Consider the following 21322-nt stretch of genomic DNA (forward strand, 5'->3'; position numbering starts at 1 on the left):
TTTTATTATTATCTCTGTTTGTTTTTTTTCCAAGCCACATGATGAAGATGCAGGATTATTAGTATCCCTCCTTTCCAGAATAAAGAGGAAGACTGTCATTAGAAGTGTCACCATGCCTACACTCTTTCACACCACTTACATAATTGTGAACCAAATCCAAGCAAATCCTTGGACTAATTGTATCACGTGGGACTCTGACTCCTTATAATTGGAGATTTGTTTGCAATTAAGAGAAATATTTGGAATTCCCTTTTGTTTATGTGTATTAAATAAGATCCTGGCACACATTATTCCAGATTAGTTTGTTTATGCCAGCAAACAGCCGTATTTTTATATTTATTTTGTACAAATTAATGTTCAAGCCTTTATAATGAGATCAATTAATGGGATTCGTCTGTGTTTGGGGTCTGAGGAGCCAGCGAGCTGCGTCCACCGCCCCCGACATTAACCCCTTGCTATTTCCAGAAACTTCCAGCCCACTTGCCTACGTCACCGGTGGGAATCTTTAAAGGGACCGTCGCCCCTATAAAATGTCTCAGTTCGCGGCAGCCAGCAGCAGCAATATGAACGCCGCGAAGACGCAGACGCATATCCCCGCCATGGCGACTAACGACAGCGAGCCTCTGCCGCTGGGCTGGGAGGTGAAGATCGACCCCCACACCGGCTGGCCCTTCTTCGTGGACCACAACAACCGAACCACCACCTGGAATGACCCGAGACACGACACCAGAAAGGTAACGGTCCGCGGATAAAGTTGCTCACTTAAAAAAAAAACCAAAAAAAAAAAAAAAAAAAACCGCCCAAATGCGCAATTTATACCGAGTTGCGTTTATGTGATTTCTAAAAGTTGGGAAAAAACAGATGCTGCGTTATTTTCTTATTATGACATGACTGTTGTTGCCTTTAGGCCTCGTTAGGCAGAGTCACCTCCCCCTCACTGACAGCTCATAAGCCTAATATAACAGATGACCATTCCCGTTTTATTCCCATGCCATGATCTAACACTATTATTACTCGGTGAGTCACTGGACTGCATGGAAAGGCTCGGATCCTTGTTTAAATAACGGGGTTCAGATCATAATAAACTTTTCCCTTACAAGGATTCAGTCTGCTCTGCCTTTCCTTCAGGGCTCAGGAGCCTGTATCAGACAGCAAAACTGACTGACCTATAATGATGATCAAAATGATAATAATAAATCAGAATGCGTTCAGGTCTGCAGTGAAAAGTGGTGGGCTGAGGCTCCACAGTCTGCCAGGCGGTAATCTTCCCTCTCAGGGACGGACTCTGTTTTCCAAAGTTAGTGTGCTGAGGAATCTGCTGGAAAGACACAGCTGTTGGGGGATAAAATTGGTGCAGCCTGCAGTGTCCTGTACAGGCAGAGGGCAAAGGGTCGTTCACAGCTATTTCACAACTGTGATGTTAGGAGAAAGGCCATTGGTTCATCCATTAATACAGTCTACTTTTTTTTCTTTTCTATGGATTTGTTTTTGAGAATGGGTGGGAACCTGTTGCTTGTTCTCAGAGGATGGCTCAACCACATTCTACATGAGGCATGTTTCATATGTGGGCCCACCTCCATTTAAAGGAAAAACATGGTTCTATTCAGTGGGTTGGCTGCTCAGTGGAGCAGTGGGTAGCAATGCTGCCTTGCAGCAAGAAGATTTGGGTTAGATTCCTGGCCTGGCTCTTTCTGCATGGAGTTTGCATGTTCTCCCTGTGCATGTGTGCATTCTCTCCGGGTACTCCGGCTTCCTCCCAAAAACATGACTGTTAGGTTAGGTTAAATGGTTTATCTAAATTCTCCTTAAGTGTGAGTGGTTGTTTGTGTCACTGCATGATCAGCTCATTTGCGCATCCAGATATAAATCCGGGTCATCTTCGATTTTATTTATTTTTTAAAAACCTAAATGACGTTTTCCCCTCCCCAAAAATAGTTAACATACTAAAATATCATGTGTTAAAGGTTAATAATGTATTTCCTTAGGAAATAAATGCCTTAAAATCAGTCTAATAAATCTATTTATCAGTCGCCTCTACCCGATCTGCAATGGAAATGGGATCCTATGTAAATCTAGTCTTTTTGAGTTTTATGTTTTCGTTTCATTTTAATCTTATGCTATAGATTGCATAATCTATAGAAGGAAACAACTACAATGCAGATAAACATGGTTTAATCATATTTTGCCAGACTGCCCATGAGCATGTCCCATGATGACAAGAGAGAAGCAGTTTAACGGAGAAAATGGGAAAAGCATAAAGATTGTCTCATAGAAGTCATAAAACTTTTTTGTTCAAAGATGTGTATTAGCATTCTTTGGTGAGTTAAGGATAGAAATAAGTAGTTTTAGTACCGTAATGTATGATATACATCTGTTCGCGCTTGGGCAGTACGGCTCGTCATTTACCAATTAGTATGACATATAAGAGAGCAACATTTGCACACCACGCCTTTGCGTACAGGAAGGCCAGCTCTGTGATTGGATGCCCTCTGGACTCAGTGCAGGAGGTGGGAAACAGACTGATCCTAACAAAATGATCATCTCTGTTGGATAATGTCTCCCACCCCATGCATGAACCTGGTGTTGAACTGGAGAGCTCGTTCAGTGACAGACTGCTGCACCCTTAATGCACCAGGGAGCGTTATCACAGATCCTTCCTTCCAGCAGCTTTAAGAGTCTATAACCATCACTGCTCCCAACAACATCAAGTTTTTACATTCATGCTAATTTTGCACAGTTTCTAATTCAGTCAGTTAAATAACATGCTGCTGTAATTTTGCACATCTCTGATTTTGCTGCTGTTTTCAAATATCCATTACTGTAAAAATGTCCACATCTGTATATTGGTTATTTATTCTCCAGGTGCATAGTTTATATTGTTAAAACGTTTCACTTATTAAGTGTATAACTTATTACACATTTTTCTAAGGTCCACGTTTGTGTGACCTATTTTTTTTCTTTAATCTTTTGCTGCTATAAACACCAGAATTTCCCCATTGTTGGACAATAAAGGGATTTTCTATTCTATTCTATTTGCCAGCTGATTTATAAGAATCTTCTTAATTGATGTCCTTATGATGTCACAATGAAGGAAAAAAAAACCATCAACATATGTGAGTAAAAACATAATTCGGGTTAAAAAAAAAGCTAAATATCTCTCTTAGAGCAACATATACGGAATACTGGCATGAAAGAAAGATGAACAATAAATTTATTAAATATAGTACACTTAACTTTTAAAATAAAAAGAGACAACAGATAAAAAAATTCTCCGTGATAATGCTCACAGCCTTTCCCTTTTAATTATGTTAAGGGGGGAGATGGCATTAGGAATAAATGAATGTTTATACCCATTGCTTTAAACAGAAGGAAGCCTGATATTTGCACCAGAGGGTAAAAGGTGAAATTAAGAGTTAAGAGGGTGAGCACTGACATCTGTTTATTTTTCAAATTTAATGTTCTCATAGACAGACTTAAACTGAATTTGAAATATGCAGTCCATTAGGACTGCATTAGCAGTTACAGACAGATTCAAAGCTCTATAATCTCAATCATCAGGATTGCTTCAAGCTGTATTTTCATTTGTGTTCCTTTCTGCTAAAGCTTTGCACAGTGTAGACTACATCAATGTGCAAAAACACTTTAGTACAGTATTTTAGTTGTGATACTTAGGTTATGAGCCTCTAGCTATTATGATCAAGTTTAAAGCAAGCAGAAAGACTTGCATTATCGAGCTTAGGTCTCTAAGAAGACTGGATGCACTGCAGCCATGCAAAGCAGTCACCAAGTCCTTACCATGGAGGGGGAATGTTTAAGCTCTTTTCTGCTAAATGAAAACAACACCTTGCTCCTTTAAAAAGTGGTTTACATTTTTATGTGTTTTATTAACGCACAGTTTAACAACGCAGGTGTAAATTTAACTCATTTTAACTTAATAAAAATAAATAAATAACGCTGTATTAAATGCTTCTCAGCCATAAAAATCAGAACCCTCTTAGAGATTTTGTCTGCATCTCACTGACAGGATTCTATTCTGTAGAAACAGTTTGATAGAATATTTTAGATGTTTAGAAACCATAATAGGGGAAGTGGTGGCAGAGTGGTTAGAGAGCAGATTATCCATCCTGAAGAGGCCCTAAGCTCATGGGTTAAAAAGAAACTTCTAGTCTGGGTCCCTTAACAAGACCCAGAATGCTTTCATATTGCTGTCTGCTGCTTGATGAGGGAAGGTGTGAATTCAGGGGGCAAATACTGCTGGACAGTACAATTTCAATGCCAGTAATATAATAAAAACATTACCTTTTTAAAGCATTTTTTTTGCATCAATGCTTAGTATGAGCTGTGAATTAAATCACCTATTGCATGTAGCAGCATTGCAGTGGATATGCCCCATATGATGAGCAGGTCAGCCATTGTTTCTCTTGTTCAAGAAATTTAAGAAAACTCAAATGAATACAAACATTTTCTTCGTTCCACAAGTATAAAAAAGTATATATATTTTTATTTTGTTTCCATTTGTATGTACCAAAAAAACGTCTTGAGTAAATGGGAACTATCTCAAATTTCTAATATCCTCAAATATGATGAGCAAAGCCTTAATCCCTTTATTTTCAGTCGGATTCAAACTCATAACTTCTATACTACGGCAGGTTGTTATCTGTCCTCTTAAGCAGATGTTTAACAATCCGCATCTTACTGGCGGTTCTGATTTCTGGCTTTAATTGGCTGATTTCAGACTTCTATCCAAACACTATTACATATTAAAACTTATCTGTTTATCTTAGTCTGAGCTCAACAATGAAGTGTGATCTATTGGATAGATTACAATGAAAAGAATCAGGTTCATTCATTTATTAAATAATATTTAAAAAGATACTTAGATCACCTTCTATTTATGAGTATTTGAGTCATTAGTCTATATTGCCAAGAGTCACTCTTAAGCTATTGTGTGAGGAAATTAGTCAGCTAATGAAGTCAGAGCAATTATTTTTAGGCCTAAAATGTTAATAGAATAAAACACCGCCTAGTGTTTGGTTTTTCCGTGTTGAACTGCCTGTCAGATGTTTTCTTTTTTTTTTTCCCAGAGCACATGAATGAGACTTTTAGCACCACTTTGAGAAAATGTTGAGCCTCACCCATTTCAGACTGAGCATGCTATTGTCTTTTTTTGGTTTGTTGTTTTCCTGCAGTGCGCTATAGACTGGGGACAGTCTCAATGCGCATCTTACAAAATGCATTTAATATATCTAATAACGCTTTCTTTTATAGAACATCAATAACCACGTAATAATATAGTAATAACATAGCAAGTCACACTATATTACTTGGTTACAAAAAAGCTTTATTTGGTAATTACCCCAAAATTGAGATATATAATTTTAACATAATTACCTGTATGTAATTAATACAATTGTATGTTACTAAGTAACAATGGACACATTTGATGGGTAATAACATTAGGTTACAACATAACGGTTTATATTATTGGCCACCAACTACCACCAGATTACAAAGTAAATTGTAACTTATGATTGGGTAGCTAAAGCATTATAAAACTGAACTCAAGTTACATAAAAATAAGAGTTTAGTTAAGAAGATTGGCATGCTGTCTTCTAGGTTTGGTTTTCTGTTATATTTAATAGATTTTAACACATTAATTTATTGCTGTTGGTGAAATGACTGAGTTTCCTGGTAATAACGGTTTCTATTATTGGCCACCAACTACCACCAGATTACAAAATAAATGATAACTTATGATCAAGTGACTAAAGCATTATGGTTTTTCAGTTATGATTATTTTATTATATATATATATATATATATATATATATATATATATATATATATATATATATATATATATATATATATATATATATATATATATATATATATATATATATATATTACAAAATAAATGATAACTTATGATCAAGTGACTAAAGCATTATGGTTTTTCAGTTATGATTATTTTATTATATATATATATATATATATATATATATATATATATATATATATATATCTTTTTATTATTGTTTTTGTCTGTGTATGGACCATAATTGTGTCTAAATAAAGAGATTGATTGATTATAAAACTGTACAGAAGTTACATAAAAGGAACAGTTTAGTTAAAAAGATTGGCTTGCTGTCTTCTAGGTTTGGTTTTCTATTATTTGCCAAGTAATAAACTGCATTTTAATAGATTTTAACACATTCATTTATTGCTGTTGGTGAAATGACTGAGTTCCCTGGTAATAACGGTTTGAAATCTAAGAAGTCTGACCTTTCCTTGTCTGCCTAAAATTTAAAGCACGGCACTTACCAATATTTCCATAAAGTTTTTGTTCTTACCTTGTAATATAGTAACTTGCTATGTTATTACCATGTTATTACATAGTTATTTATGTGCTATAAAAGAAATCATTACCAATATATCTGTGCTAGTAAGTTAAGCTCTGCATAAAAATCTGTTTTTTTCCTGTAAAAAATAGAGCAGACACTTTTGTTGTATATAAACATAGTTATTTATGCTCCGTTCCATCGTAGACATTTATTAGATGCCACTAAATAATGGAATTGCTTACATCCAGTCAATTTTCCTCTTGCAGGTTCGAGAAGTATCATCAAATGGGCCGAGTGCACCAACAGAATCAAGCCCCCTGGAGCCTCCAAAGACCTTTGTGAGAGAGATGAAGCACCCCATTCTACGACCCGGTTATATTCCCATCCCAGTCTACCACGACGGAGCAGATGTGAGACAGCAGCAGCATCCCTGCTACTCCTACATCCAGCCAGTCCCTGCACAGAACGTCAGGACGGAAGGTGTGACGCCTTCCCAGACATCTGGGCTCCATCACAGCAGACCTAAATCACCTTTGCTTGGACCCTCTGACGCGGAGTCTGGGAAGGGCGGCGCAACAGTCTTACAAACATCAGAGGTACTTTATGATTATATGATGCCTTTCAAATCTATCTGTAGCAGAAAAACAAAACCTTTAGTGTTTACACAAAAGCTGCTGTTAAAACATAAATCTTATGTACCTGATTAAAAAGAGCCAACATCCTTTGTTCATTTCAGATTTCAGGATGTCTATTCTAGAGCTGAGGGCTGTAGAAAAAGCAGTATCTATGGAAACTGAAAACTGAATTATAAACCCATAAAAAGGAAGTATGTCTAGGTCTTTATATTAAAAACAATATGGCTTTCATTGCTAAATTAACCCAGATGACTGAGAAATTAACCCGGTATATTCCTGATTTATAAACCTCAACATATCAGGAGTTCAGTGACTTGGAATCGATGAGGGCCATCAAAATTTGGGGAAAATAAAAAGGTATAAAAAGTAATATTACTTCTTGAGTTATTACATATTTTGTTACATCACAATCACATAGTCCAGTTAAAGAGATCTTATCTGTAGGGCTGAAACAATTAATCAGATTAATAATCATTTTTAGTAATCGATTAATTGTTAATTGGAGTGTAGAGACTTTAAAACGTGCCTTTAGATGACAGAGCGACTGACTTAGAGCAGTAATTATACCAAGATTGTAAAACATTTTGTGTTTAAGATTAAAAAAAACTTTTTCGTCTTTTAATATGCTCCATCCAGAACTCCTCAGTGGAAAAGTTTTAGTTTTACCTGATTTAATTCTGTAAAAAACTCTTCTTTTGCTATCCGATTATTGATCGACAAATCGAAAAAATAATCGTCAGATTAACTGAAATGCAAAATAATAATTAATTGCAGCCCTGCTTATGTGACTGAGCAGTAGAAAGAAATGCATAATTTTGACGTTAAAGAACAGCCGTTTAGTTTTTGAAACGGTTTTATATTAATAAACCTCAAGTCTGCCGGTCATTTGTGTTTCTTCCCCTTTACTCTGACTCTCTGCCAAATAAATCACTCCAACCCAGACACTGTATGTCTGCCAGTGAATAATTGGTATAGTGCGTTGGTTGTATTAGAGGCAGATGGCCACAAACTGAATAGTTTCATTTTGTTTTCCAAGGTAAATGCAGCCCCACACCACCAGCCTGCACGGCCCAGCAGCACCGGTCTGCAGCCCGGGTATATCCCCATCCCGGTGATCCACGAGGGAGGAGGCGGCCAAACCACGCCTCATGTGAATCCTTCAGTCTACAGTCAGCGTGTTCCATACTCTGAACATCAGCAGCCCTTTCATCGCCTTCAGACAGACGACTGGCCCGGCTACTCTGCCGCAGCACAGCCCTCCAGAGAAAGAGCTTCTCCCACTACTTTTCCCCAACTTCGTGACGGGGCGTCTGTTCACCTGCCACCTCATGTGAGGAGCCATTCACCTGTTAAAATCCAGGTGATGGGGGACAGGGCACAGGTAAATTCTCTTATGCATTTATTTCTTTCCCTTTAAATATTCGGAGTTTTAAATTAGTTTGACTGATGAGCCTGATCAGGGTTTCTGCGGGTCATTAAAAGTCATTAAATTATTATTTTTTTAATTAAGGCCTTAATTGGCAACAATATTCACTAAATGTGATTATCATGGCATTTAAAATGCTTTATTAAAATAAAAAAAATGTTAAATATATCAGCTTAACTTTTTCCAGCTGTTTGCGTGGAACTGCTCCTGGTGGATCCTAAAGCCATATGTTCGGAACAGAAGTGCAGAAAATGCAAATTTTAACATAAGTGGCTGGAAAACGAGAAATTCGGGACATGGCTGCAGCCTGTCGATGGTAAAGATTACGAAGGATTTGGCCGTGTTTATATATATCAGGGTTCCTGCAGGTCCTTAAAAAGTCTTAAAAGGCATTGAATTCTTCAAAATAAAACTAATTAAATGGTATTAAAATGTCTTAAATCAGTCTTTCGTAGGTCTTAATTTTTAAAACATCATAAATAGGATTATTTTTATTATGATTTATTTTTGTAATCTAAATAAAACATTAAAATTGACCTTTTTTTTTTTATTATTTAAAAAAAATAGCGGCTCGCCATTATTGGTTCCGTCCCGAAAGCGGAACCAATAAAAGCGTTGTTGAGGCCGGGACATTTGGGAGATGCACCATTAACTTTTTGTCTGGAAAATATGAGCAAGTGTAAATGTAACCAAAATTGTCTCCAGCCAAGAGTTTTCTCCATGGATAAAACCAGGGAACATACATGAGGCTCAGTGGATTTAGTGCAGGAAGTCATTCAAGCTCAGAACGATGGGAATTAAGGCAGTGGAGTCGCACATGCGAAGCGCGAAACACAAAGCGTCAAAATCGAGTTACCGAGAAACAGCCGGTATTTCTCAGTTTTGTTCCACCCTTGTCTCTGCAACGCCTCCACTTATCACCAAATCAAACATACTAAGAAAACGATACAAAGAATAATAGCTGCAAAAAAGACTTAGCACTGGTTATGTTGTGGCTTTAAAACTGATTTGTTTTGTTTCCTGGTAAAACAAAGTTTGAGAATTCAGTTAAATAATTGTTCAAATATATCTGTCATTTGTGTGTTTTTAGCTTTCTTCCTGTATGGGAAGCTTTTCAAAATTTGAAACATTAGTGCAGTGGTTTATGTTAAAATAAACCTTTGGGTTAAATTGTCGCAGGCAGGTTTTTCTTGTGTTTCTTTTGAATTTGGTCTTAAATTTTTATTTCAAGTGGCATTAAAAAGTCTTAAAAAGTCTTAAAGTCTTGAATTTCACTTGCCTTATGCTGTAGGAACCCTGTGTGTGTATATATATATATATATATATATATATATATACACACAGGGTTTCTACAGCATAAGGCAAGTGAAATTCAAGACATTAAAATGCATTAAATTAAGTTCCTCCTTCCTGTATAAATCCTGCTGTTTATGATGCCAGGAATAGTAGCTGAGCTGAATGTCGGTCGCTATAGATCCACATCTAGAGAGCTTCCTTTTATGAATAGGACAAGAGGATGAATCCTCTAGGAAAAGCTAGACTACTCGTCCATTTCCGAACATGTCAGCTGAGGTTAGTCAGGTATATTGTCAGGTTACATCTTGGGCAATGGCGTAACGACACAACAATAGGCCCATAAGCAACATTAACTGGGTGGGCCCCATATGAAGTACAACACGTGATAAAGGTTCAGGATACGGCGACAGTTCCATAAATCAGCCAAGAAGATATATAAATATATTATGGGCGCCATCATGTTGATTTGGTTGTTTAACTCTAGAGAGAAGTAGTACCGTAGATCGTCACTAGGAGGCGAGGAACCGTGCTAGTGAAGTATTTACAGGTGCTGGTCATAAAATTAGAATATCATGAAAAAGTAGATTGATTTCAGTAATTCCATTTAAAAAGTGAAACTTGTATATTATATTCATACATTACATACAAACTCATATATTTCAGATGTTTAGTTTGTTTAATTTTGATGATTACAAATGACAACAAATGAAAATCTCAAATTCATCATATCAGAAAATTAGAATATTACTGAAGACCAATAAAAACAAAGGATTTATAGAAATGTTGGCCAACTGAAAAGTATGAACATGAAAAGTATGAGCATGTACAGCACTCAGTATTTAGTTGGGCCTCCTTTGGCCTGTATTACTGCAGCAATGCGGCGTGGCATGGAGTCGATCAGTCTGTGGCACTGCTCAGGTGTTATGATAGCCCAGGTTGCTCTAATAGTGGCTTTTAGCTCTTCTGAATTGTTGGGTCTGGTGTATTGCATCTTCTTCTTCACAATACCCCATAGATTTTCTATGGGGTTAAGGTCAGGAGAGTTTGCTGGCCAATTAAGAACAGGGATACCATGGTCCTTCAACCAGGTACTGGTAGCTTTGGCACTGTGTGCAGGTGCCAAGTCCTGTTGGAAAATGAAATCTGCATCTCCAAAAAGTTGGTCAGCTGCAGGAAGCATGAAGTGCTCTAAAACTTCCTGGTATGTGGCTGCGTTGACCCTGGACCTCAGAAAACACAATGGACCAACACCAGCAGATGACATGGCACCCCAAACCATCACTGACTGTGGAAACTTTACACTGGACTTCAAGCAACGTGGATGAAGTGCCTCTCTTCTTTTCCTCCAGACTCTGGGACCTTGATTTCCAAAGGAAATGCAAAATTTACTTTCATCAGAGAACATGACTTTGGACCACTCACCAGCAGTCCAGTCCTGTTTCTCTTTAGCCCAGGCAAGACGCTTCTGACGCTGTCTGTGGTTCAAGAGTGGCTTGACACAAGGAATGCGACAGCAGAAACCCATGTCTTTCATACGTCTGTGTGTGGTGGTTCTTGAAGCACTCACTCCAGCTGCAGTCCACTCTTTGTGAATCTCCCCCACATTTTTGAATGGGTTTTGTTTCACAATCCTCTCCAGGGTGCGGTTATCTCTCTTGCTTGTACACTTTTTTCGACCACATCTTTTCCTTCCCTTCGCCTCTCTATTAATGTGCTTGGACACTGAGCTCTGTGAACAGCCAGCCTCTTTAGCGATGACCTTTTGTGTCTTGCCCTCCTTGTGCAAGGTGTCGATGGTCGTCTTTTGGACAACTGTCAAGTCAGCAGTCTTCCCCATGATTGTGTAGCCTATAGAACTAGACTGAAAGACCATTTAAAGGCTTTTGCAGGTGGTTTGAGTTAATTAGCTGATTAGAGTGTGGCACCAGAGGCCATCAATTTTGAACCTTTTCACAATATTCTAATTTTCTGATATGATGAATTTGAGATTTTCATTTGTTGTCATTTGTAATCATCAAAATTAAACAAAATAAACATCTGAAATATATGAGTTTGTATGTAATGTATGAATATAATATACAAGTTTCACTTTTTAAATGGAATTACTGAAATCAATCTACTTTTTCATGATATTCTAATTTTATGACCAGCACCTGTAAATGGTCGTAAGGAACAGAGCTTTGCACGGTTAACTGATCCAAGCTCGGCATGGATCGGTTCTCAGAGGGGGGAGTAAATGGGGCTTATGCTTGCTCTTTTGGGGGTTTTCTGGGTATTTCCAACTGGAAGGAAATCCCAGTGCAGGCAAAGAAACAATTTACAGAAAATAAAGTTTTTCACTTGCATCAATAAAACAGCTTCCTTTTTTTTTTTTCTTTGTACACTTTTAAGGCTCCACAGCGTGTCCTTTCACGAGAACTGCCCCAAAAGATGGAGCAAGAGCATCAAAGCGTGCAGCAGAAGCCCAGTAACACACCGGGAGCTCAAACTCCAAACACAGAAGCAGACGTCCCAAAGTCTCAGCAACCAGAGCCGCCTCAGCAGCTCCAACAACCTCAGCACTTCCAAGAGCCTCAGCAGTTTCAACAAGCACCACCTCAAACGCAGCACGAACTGTCCCCGCAGGCTCAGAAGCAGGAGCCGCCGCAGCACCATATGGCTGACATCACGGTGCAGATCCCTCCAAAACCGGAAGCCAACGAGGGACCGACTACCCCCACAGAAGTCCCACATGCACAGGCGGAGGTCGAGCCAGCAGTTCAGTGCCCAGTCCACCCGGGATTGGCTAAAGTGCAGCAAATCCTCGAAAGAGTGGCTAAATTGGAGCAGGAGGTGAAAAGCTTCAGTGGAAAGAAGAATGATAAGAAGTACTTGCTCCTGGAGGAGCTCTTGACCAAAGAGCTGCTGGCATTGGACTCTGTTGACCCAGAGGGCCGTGTAGATGTACGGCAGGCGAGGCGGGACGGAGTCCGCCGCGTGCAGACCATACTGGAGGAACTGGAGCAGCTGGAGGAGCAGCCTGCCGGTGTGACTGGAACGGAGGGAGGCAGTCTGACACAGAAAGGGGAGCCCAGCATGATCAGCGAGAACATCGAGATGGCGAAGGAGATATCGTAAAGACTGAACCTCAAAACAGGGAGAAAACGAGTCCACTCAGGCTATTTCTCCTATTCCTCAACATACAGCATTTGTGAAAGTTGCATGCATTGGTTCAAAGTGTTAAAATGTCCATAAAGCACATAATTGATGGTAGCTCAGTGGAACCTTATCGTCCCGGACTTTATTGTTGCCTTTTCTGTTGTTCTAGTGTCTTTAAACGAAAACTGAACTCATCAGTGAGATTTTCACAACACTGTTAAATGTATTATTGTCAAAGTAAGAGGCCTTCGTGTTAACGTGGGAGAGAAAGACGAGTATTTTCCTAAGAAATTTTATTTGTAGTTGCCTTTTTGTCTGATTACCCAATGAGATTTTTCCTAATCTAGTCAGAACACAAGTTAGGCTTTGAAGCAGAATGCCTGAGTCAACAGAAGCTAATTCCTCCCAGTGACTGCCATCTGGTGTTGTTGGAGCTGCTTTGTCACAAAAACACAGTGCATTTGTTTACTACATGCTGCTTTAAGGCATATTGCTGATTTTTGCCGTCTTTGCACTTTGCTGTTTCTAAGAAAAAATCAGGGTTCCTGCATGTTTTTCTGTTGAAATCCAATTTTATTTTCCAGATGAAGAAAAAATATGAGATTCCCCAAAGTTCTCTGTTTATTTTAATGAAATTCACAAAATGTAAAACGAAAAAGTTCAGCATATACCACAGATGTTTTAACACTAAGGCTTTAAATATGGAAACTGCTATAACACTAATGTGGAGTGTTGCATACATGAAGATAGAAGATCCATTTGGACAAGGCAATAACATCTGGAAATCTTTTTTTTTTTTTTTTTGGTCCATATTCTGTTTTATTTTTCATTCCTATCCAGATCTGGAACATTAGAATTAATTTCCAAACAGTTCCAGCCTGTGAAGGAACCCTTAAAGATGCATCATGCTGAAATTCAGCAACACGTCGACTCACAGCGACTCATCGCAGCAGGTTTTTTTCACTTTCTGTGTTAAAAGTGTAAATGTACACTGGTTTTCTTGCTGCTGCAGACCATGATACCAGTATTTCTATGAGATTTCTATGAGTATTTTTGGTACATGAATGTGTAATGTCTACTGGGGGGGATGGGGGGTGTACTTTACTTAAGATGTGAGACAATCAGTAAATATTATCGACTGTCAGAATGTCCTCATACATCAACCAAAGCCACAATCTGTAATAATAACCCATCATGGGCCGTTGAAGCCTTAATGTCACCTCTGTGGAAAAAAAGACCCAACTAATTCAGTGTCCCACCTCCTGGAACTGTTTAGTTCTACCCCTGAGTTTATCTGAATTCATTTGCCACTCTGAGATTGTAAGCCATCACAGCCTGACATGCACTCACAAATTATGGATCGTGGCTTAGTGCTCATCAGCAGCTGGCAGATTCATAGACAATAGAAAGTCACATTTGTATAATTGAAAATAAAATGTTTTGACTGATTCAGTTTCCTGCTTTTATATAACATGTTTATAATTTCCGTGTACAATAAAATATCAAAGATTGTTTACTGTTATATTTACTCCTTATTTTCAAAGACAGGAACCAGTAAGCAGGTCATTAACTCAACTAAAGCTGACCTTATTTATCACATGAAGAGGCAGGACTTGTGTCCCTGTTTGGTCTCCATCTGTTGTCAGCTGCTTTCCCCTCAGGACCCTTTGAATCATGACTGAGCATATTTTCCAGGCCTTCGCCCATTGTTGGGTTAGCGTAAACAAGATGTGACAATTTGAAACTCTTAAAAAGTATTCTTTTGTTTGGAAGAGTTGAAGGAGAAATTTGATTTCTTTATTTTGAAAATAAATAAATAAAAAATGTCTGCATCTAAATGAACTACAAAACATAAAATAAATGTGCAGCACATCAGCTCAAACACCTCATGCTAACTGCAAAGCATGGACGTGATGAAAAGGGGCTGTTTTCATACATTAAGTGTTTGGAACAGTCATAAACTCCCCCTGCAAAGCAAAGATTTCTACATTGAGATGTGAAACAAAATGCAACACCCTAAAGGTCTTGCACAGCTACCTTAAAGCAGTGCAAAAAATAATCTGTTCTAGTTTAATATTTTATGTACACAAAGGTGAAAATCCTTCAAACAGTAGAAACAGCTGCAAATGGTTTCATTTCTATACCATAACCTGAGCAACGTTTTTTAAAAGAGTAACATGAAACTAGAAATCTGTTATTTCTACATCAGCAAACATTACTTTATATATATATATATATATATATATATATATATATATATATATATATATATATATATATATATATATATATATATATATATATATATATCCCCTAAATTGTTTAGAACAATTGTGGAGGATCATAGCGCTTGTTAACTTCTGGTCCGCTCCATGGATCAGGCCAGACAACAGTTAAATTGAGAAAATTTATGTTTTCTGCTCAACGTTATCAATTATAGTGCAGATCAAAGATAAAGTCTGGTTATTTCTTTCTTTGCTGTTAAAAGATAGTCATGCACTTGCGTCCTCTTCATTCCTCAACTTAACCACAAGAGACATTTATGGACTATTTCTTACTCAAACTCGACTCTTGATGTGTTTTTTCCTCTTCTTTTACACAAAAACAGCTTTTATGTCCCATCTTCTCTTCATAGTTTTGGTACCCTTGGTCTGGATAACAGTGGTGAAGCCAGAAATGTTTCATAGGGATGGCTGAAAACTGATGGGAGCTGAAGCCATTTAAGGGTCAATCTACACTAATCACATTGTACCAACAAGAAAAAAAAAAAAAAAGAGTAAAACCTCCATATTTTCCAATCATATCACTGAAGATATCATAGATTCTCATGTAGGTCTTGCACATAAATCTACTTGCATATTAACACATCTAAGCTGTCTGTATTAAACATGCATGGTTCTCCATAACATACACATTAAACGGTTATGGAGTTGTTTAATTACATAGAAAACTCAGATGAATCTTTCATAATACACAAAAACAAAAGCTCCACTGCTGTCAAGTTGAGCTGTGGGTCACACATGAGTCTTCCAGCAACAAATCTGACCCTCTCAAGATACATAGGCAAGTTTTAGAGAAGAGAGGCCTGCACAGAGCATCGATAGACGGCGATATAAATTAATATAGAGCTAAAAATAATTTCTTATATCTAAAATTAAGCTTCTACTTGGGTCAAATGTACTGTACATTTAGTCAATTAAGGGTTAATATATGAACAATTAGGATGCCAAATTAATTAGGACATTTAACTTGGGACAGTATGGCAAGCCGTTTTAACATAAATTCGGTTTCGTCTGACCATCCATAATTACATTCCATATCTCCTAACCTTAAAATAAATTTAAGAAATCTTGAATTATGGTGGAATTAAATATTAAATGATATTTTAAATTAGAATTATGACTATTCAAAACTAAGATCGAGATATCTTGAATTTACTTTATGACTAGTCGTAATTAAATTGTAGATATCTGAAATGTGTATTTCAGATAATCAGTAATTCATTCTAGATATCTTAAATTGACGCCTCCATACAAGTTAATGGTAAGACACTGTCACTGCTGCCACCCTCTGGGTTATAAGGGAACTTGTTAAATCAGAAAATCAGCCAACAGGGCAGGCAAATGATTATGGAAACCGTTTTATTTATTTATTTTTTTATTTCAAATATCAGCATACCAATATCTAAGATTATAAACGCTGGTTAACGTAATCCGATATCAGTTCTATGGCTGATATTGGGCTGATATCCAGTATCAGATCAAGATATCCTTTATAAGCATCAGCTTTTGAAGTGTAATACTTTTTTTTTTTTTTTTTTATGATGATATACTCTGACAGAAAAAAACTGTTTCATCCCTTGGAACAATTTGATATTTTGCCTTCTTAATTCCTTTTGATAATTATTTAGAAATTAATTTATATCAATAACAACAAATGTTGAGATAGGATCACAATTTTCATCAGGAGTCTGCTAATTTGGGTGTGTAGCACACTTAATATCCTAAAAGATGCGCACTTACCTTGTTTCAGTTTTTTTAATATTTATGATTCTATTACTATTATTATTATTATTATTATTATTATTATTATTATTATTATTATTATTATTATTATTATTATTATTATTTCCTTCATGAAAATACATTGGGCCTACCCTGGCACCCATGGATAATGTCGTGTAGAACCTTGTTTAATTAAATTTTCTTTGCAGCAAAGGTATTCAGGTTCCAGTTACTCCACCTGTATGGAGACAAAGAGAGTCACAAAAAAAAAAGTGATTTCAAATGCAAATGTCTATTTGAATCATAGAATTAGAAGTCCAATTTCAAAAACATTTACTAATTGTACATTTTAAAGTTCATTATTAAAGAGGAACTGTAAATTATATGTATCAGTCCATTGTTAAATGCTGCAAATTGAAAATGTATTTTCAAATCCTATTCGTAAATAGAGATTTTAAAACCATAATTCATTAATCTTATTGTAAATACCTTTCAAAATTACCCTTTTTGATGTTCCACTGTAAATAAATATCTCCCACTATAAAAACTCATCATAAATATCAGTTTTTAATCGCTAACCAGGTCTTACGTGACTCATTAAGTGACTCAGAGATTGAAGAGTTCAGTTTTATTTCTATCCGCGTCCTGCTGTACCTGTGATGACGTTGATGACGTTGACGCCGCGTCACGTGTTGCTGTTTGGAGCAGGAAGCTTCGCTTACGTCCCGAACGGCGAGTCAGTTCCCCCCCAATCATCGATGAGTGTCAGAGCTCGCGCTGCCCCGGTGCGTGTGGGAAGGCTGTCGCTCCTCCTGTCACAGGAACTTTGAATATCAGTATGTAGAGGCGGAATAAGCAAAACAGACACGGTTCCAGCGGCTGTTAGCTGTGGACGCAGCTAGCCGCCGTATCCCATCAGTGGGCAGCCGTTGAAGAGAAAACGAGCTAACCGCGGCTAGGCTAGCTCCGGTGTTCACCTCCGAGACGAGGAAGAACCGCGACTGGTCCCTGGAGACAGATTCGGTTACGGGGGTTTGGTTTGAAAAGAAAAGGGGGATTTAAAGAAAACAATGGAGCTATTTCAAGCTAAGGACGAGTACATTCTTCAGAGCGGGGACCAGGCTCTGTGGTGCAGCAGGAAGGACGGCAGCATGGCAGTCAGACCTGGTAGGTACTGATGACAGCTGAAAATGCCTCCTGATGGCTTTTATCACAATACCCCCACTATTTGTCTTTCTTTTATTATTTCGATTCGTCTTTCTTCCCCTGTCTTCTCAGACATCCGCTCGCTTCGACTTGAAACCCGATATTTATCAGTAAATCTGATCAAACCGGCTGATCTGTGTCAAATTAAATAAAACCCTCCTTTTGACACGGAGGGACTGTTTCTAATGTAAATCCTCTCTCTAGCAGAGTGCCCACACCCCGATCAGACTCCAAACTTGTCAGCCTGCTTCTCAGGTTACAAACCGAGGCTTGAATTTAACCGCTTTTATTGAAACACGCCACTATGCAGGAATGTGCAGCAGTAAATAACAAACACAGCATGTGTTCAGGAACTGATACCACCATGGGAAAGATCACAGCTTTGCCTCATTGCTATAAGTTTTCTGACTGATATAATTTCTTGAATTACAGTTCCTTTTAAACGTGCAGTACTTTACTTTGGATGTATTGCTTAAATACAATCATGTTTTAAACAGATAAGTTAAATTTACCCTCTAAATTAAAGGCTTCAAGTTAGTTTTAAGTAATTCAATTAATCTCAAGGCACGTTACAGTTCACCAGATCATACAGTCAAATTGATTCAAAGTTTTCTATCTAAGGAAAGCCAGTTGATTGCATTGATTCGGATGCAATCCCTAACACAATGCATGCTTGTAGCGACAGTGGAGAGCAAAAATTCCCTTTTAAAAGGAAGAAACCTCCAGCAGAACCAGGCTCAGTGTGAGCGGCCATCTGCTGAGGCCGACTGGGGTTCAAGGAGACGGAAGCAGAGACACAAACAGCAACTGTAAAAGGCGGCCCCGTCCAGGAAACACACAGCCAGGCGGAAGAGCTCCAAGCCAGCTCCCATGTCAGAGGAGGAAGAGAGCACATCCAGCCAGTCACAGTCAGAGAAACAGGACTACACAGAAAAACAGACAGATCTCCAATATCTATAAGCAAAGGTGTTGATGGCAGCAGCACAGCTGATATTTCCTTTCCTTTTGCATTTTACGCAAAAAGTACTGTAGCGACTATCAACCACCTTTTTGTCGCTTGTGGGTGCGGGGAATCTGGAATTTAACACGCTTAAAAGATTATGTCGAAACCAGGATATAAGGTATGGGCGTTCCCATTTATTGAAGTACGTTTGTATATGAACAAACTTTCCAAACAATCCGAGTGGCGGTCTTTACAACAAGTGAGATGGACAGGTAACTATGGAGAATGTGAAAATAACAGAATTTAACCAGAGGACGCAGGCTATTGTGTGCCAAAGAAAGCGGTAAAAACCCCAAACCCTTTCTGCCCTCTCACGTCTTACCTATAAAGCCTTCCCCTCCACACCGCCACCAGTGGTAGAGCAGAATATAGGTCACCACCACCCAAAACAAATAACCCAGAAACAAACCATACCTAAACACCAACAACTATAAATGGCTCCTACAAGTACAACATCCTTTTGTATAACACCCATTTAGATTTGAAGTAAACGTTTTGACTTCTAACTTACAGCTCTCAGGTTTGGGCATGGACAAACCAGGTAGACATATGCTGCATTCAGGGACATATCTTATTTTCCCCTAACTTACTGACAACAGTTTAGACCAGGGGTCTTCAACATTTTCCAGACTAAGGACCCCCAAACTGATGGCGAGATGGAGCGGGGACCCACTAATTATATATATTGTATGAAACTGTGTTATATCAAACTTGTCCTATAGTTACTCTATTACAGATGGAGTAATGTAACAAAAGTATTTTCACCCTGGGATTATTAAAGCATTTCTGATTCTGATTCCTGGTTGATGGGACAGGTTTTGTGAATGAAACTGCGCCCAGCTTGAAAGAGCTCCTGTGTGTTACTGAATGTGTGCATTGATGACTGAAAGACATCTTCTGCCTCCAATTATTCCAAAAAACATAAAAAAACAATCCACTGGACTTGGTTTCCGAGTTTAAAGACGTTTCGCTTCCCATCCAGGAAACTCGGAAACCAAGTCCAGTGGATTACTTTTAATTTTTTTCGGAATGACTATGACCTGAATGGAAGAGAACCTTCACCAGCTTATTGCCTCCATTTATCTATTTACTACAGTGTATTGAATTCGTGTTAACCTTTATTTAAAGACATTTCAAATAGTGGAAAAAATTGTAGGGGGGAATATAAAGATAAGTCTAACCAACCAAAATTTTCGCGACCCCCATGCAGTACCTCCATGGACCCCCTGTTTGAAGACCTCCGGTTTAGACTAATTAATAAGAGTGAAGATTGCCCCAATTATAAGCTTTAGAATAATTCAACGAACCATCGTCCTTTCATTTTTTCTATTGCTTTCATTAACTACACTAAAATGACCACGGTTTAGGAAATGTCAGATGATGATGTCATGGATTTGTACTTTTCTGACAACATCTGAGGTAAATGGAGGGCCACATAAAGGCAGCATATCAACCGCCATGCTTCCATCATGGAAAACAGAAATCAGGATGGGCATGATAGCAGTAAAAAGGGAAAGTCCAGCCATTTTTCTAAAAAGGATAAGCATGACCTATGTCCTGGAGATTAAAATCTTTTAGTCACAATTGTCCTAATCAACCTCAGAACAGCGATAAAGGCCTTTTTAAAGAGGAGAGTAACTTTATCCAAGCGATTCCTGGATCAACATGAGCTGAAAGGCCAATTGTGGCTGAAGAAGCCATTCCTCCTGATAATAATTAGCAAATAAACACAGGCATAAAGATTTACATTTTGGAGACATGTGCTGTGGTGTGAGAAAATTGAAATTTTTGTAAATAGAAATTTTTTATGATGATAAACTATACTCTAAAACAAAACAAAAAAATAATTAATCTTCACATGCCTTCTGTAAAAAAAGCAGGGTAATTAACGGATAAAAAGAGACTTCATTTTTCAATCTTTGTTGTTTTTGTGCACATTTTCTATCCCAATATTGACCTATAGGACGAAGAAAATTTAGCAAGACTGAAACGTGTGGAAATTTTTCATCCAAGGCTGACAGAAATAACTAGATCTAAAGTAGCAAAAGCTTTTCCACCATCGTTATGAGACTAATCAAAATGACCACTTATTCAATGTTTGGTTGCATCACTGCTATATCAACCACGATGGGTATAATCTGATTTAACTGGATGCATTGGCATTTTTCTCACTAGCTTTGAACTATTCGACATCGATATAATAGCTTCGATAATGCACAGATATAACAGAAGCAGACGCTGGCTCAAACTCAGCCACTCACCTGTTAAGG

General features: G+C 37.9%; 2 protein-coding genes across 3 annotated transcripts in view; both read left to right on the forward strand.

Moving 5' to 3' along the window:
* The first annotated feature begins 501 nt into the window (after positions 1-501).
* bag3 (BCL2 associated athanogene 3) lies at positions 502-14288 on the forward strand. The gene is made up of 4 exons (XM_038284130.1): positions 502-734; positions 6611-6940; positions 8016-8360; positions 12093-14288. Exons 1-4 carry the CDS (start codon positions 531-533, stop codon positions 12816-12818), a joined length of 1605 nt encoding a protein of 534 aa, XP_038140058.1. The 5' UTR covers positions 502-530; the 3' UTR covers positions 12819-14288.
* Positions 14289-17554: 3266 nt separating this feature from the next.
* Positions 17555-21322, forward strand: part of inpp5f (inositol polyphosphate-5-phosphatase F) — a 36858-nt gene continuing 33090 nt past the window's right edge. For both annotated transcript variants that reach the window (XM_038284133.1, XM_038284135.1), the window contains exon 1: positions 17555-18010. In XM_038284133.1, coding sequence (XP_038140061.1) covers positions 17914-18010 — 97 coding nt within the window. In that variant the 5' untranslated portion in view covers positions 17555-17913. The remainder of the gene's footprint in view (positions 18011-21322) is intronic.

This window comes from Cyprinodon tularosa, unplaced genomic scaffold, assembly GCF_016077235.1.
Source record: "Cyprinodon tularosa strain WSP-4 unplaced genomic scaffold, ASM1607723v1 ctg199, whole genome shotgun sequence".
Taxonomy (NCBI): domain Eukaryota; kingdom Metazoa; phylum Chordata; class Actinopteri; order Cyprinodontiformes; family Cyprinodontidae; genus Cyprinodon; species Cyprinodon tularosa.

Bases quoted from the DNA above. Each gene is read 5' to 3' on its own strand.
- bag3 (XM_038284130.1), top strand. From the start codon at position 531: ATGTCTCAGTTCGCGGCAGCCAGCAGCAGCAATATGAACGCCGCGAAG. The intron at 735-6,610 runs GTAACGGTCCGC...TTCCTCTTGCAG, and splicing joins CGAGACACGACACCAGAAAG to GTTCGAGAAGTATCATCAAA. The intron at 8,361-12,092 runs GTAAATTCTCTT...TACACTTTTAAG, and splicing joins TGATGGGGGACAGGGCACAG to GCTCCACAGCGTGTCCTTTC.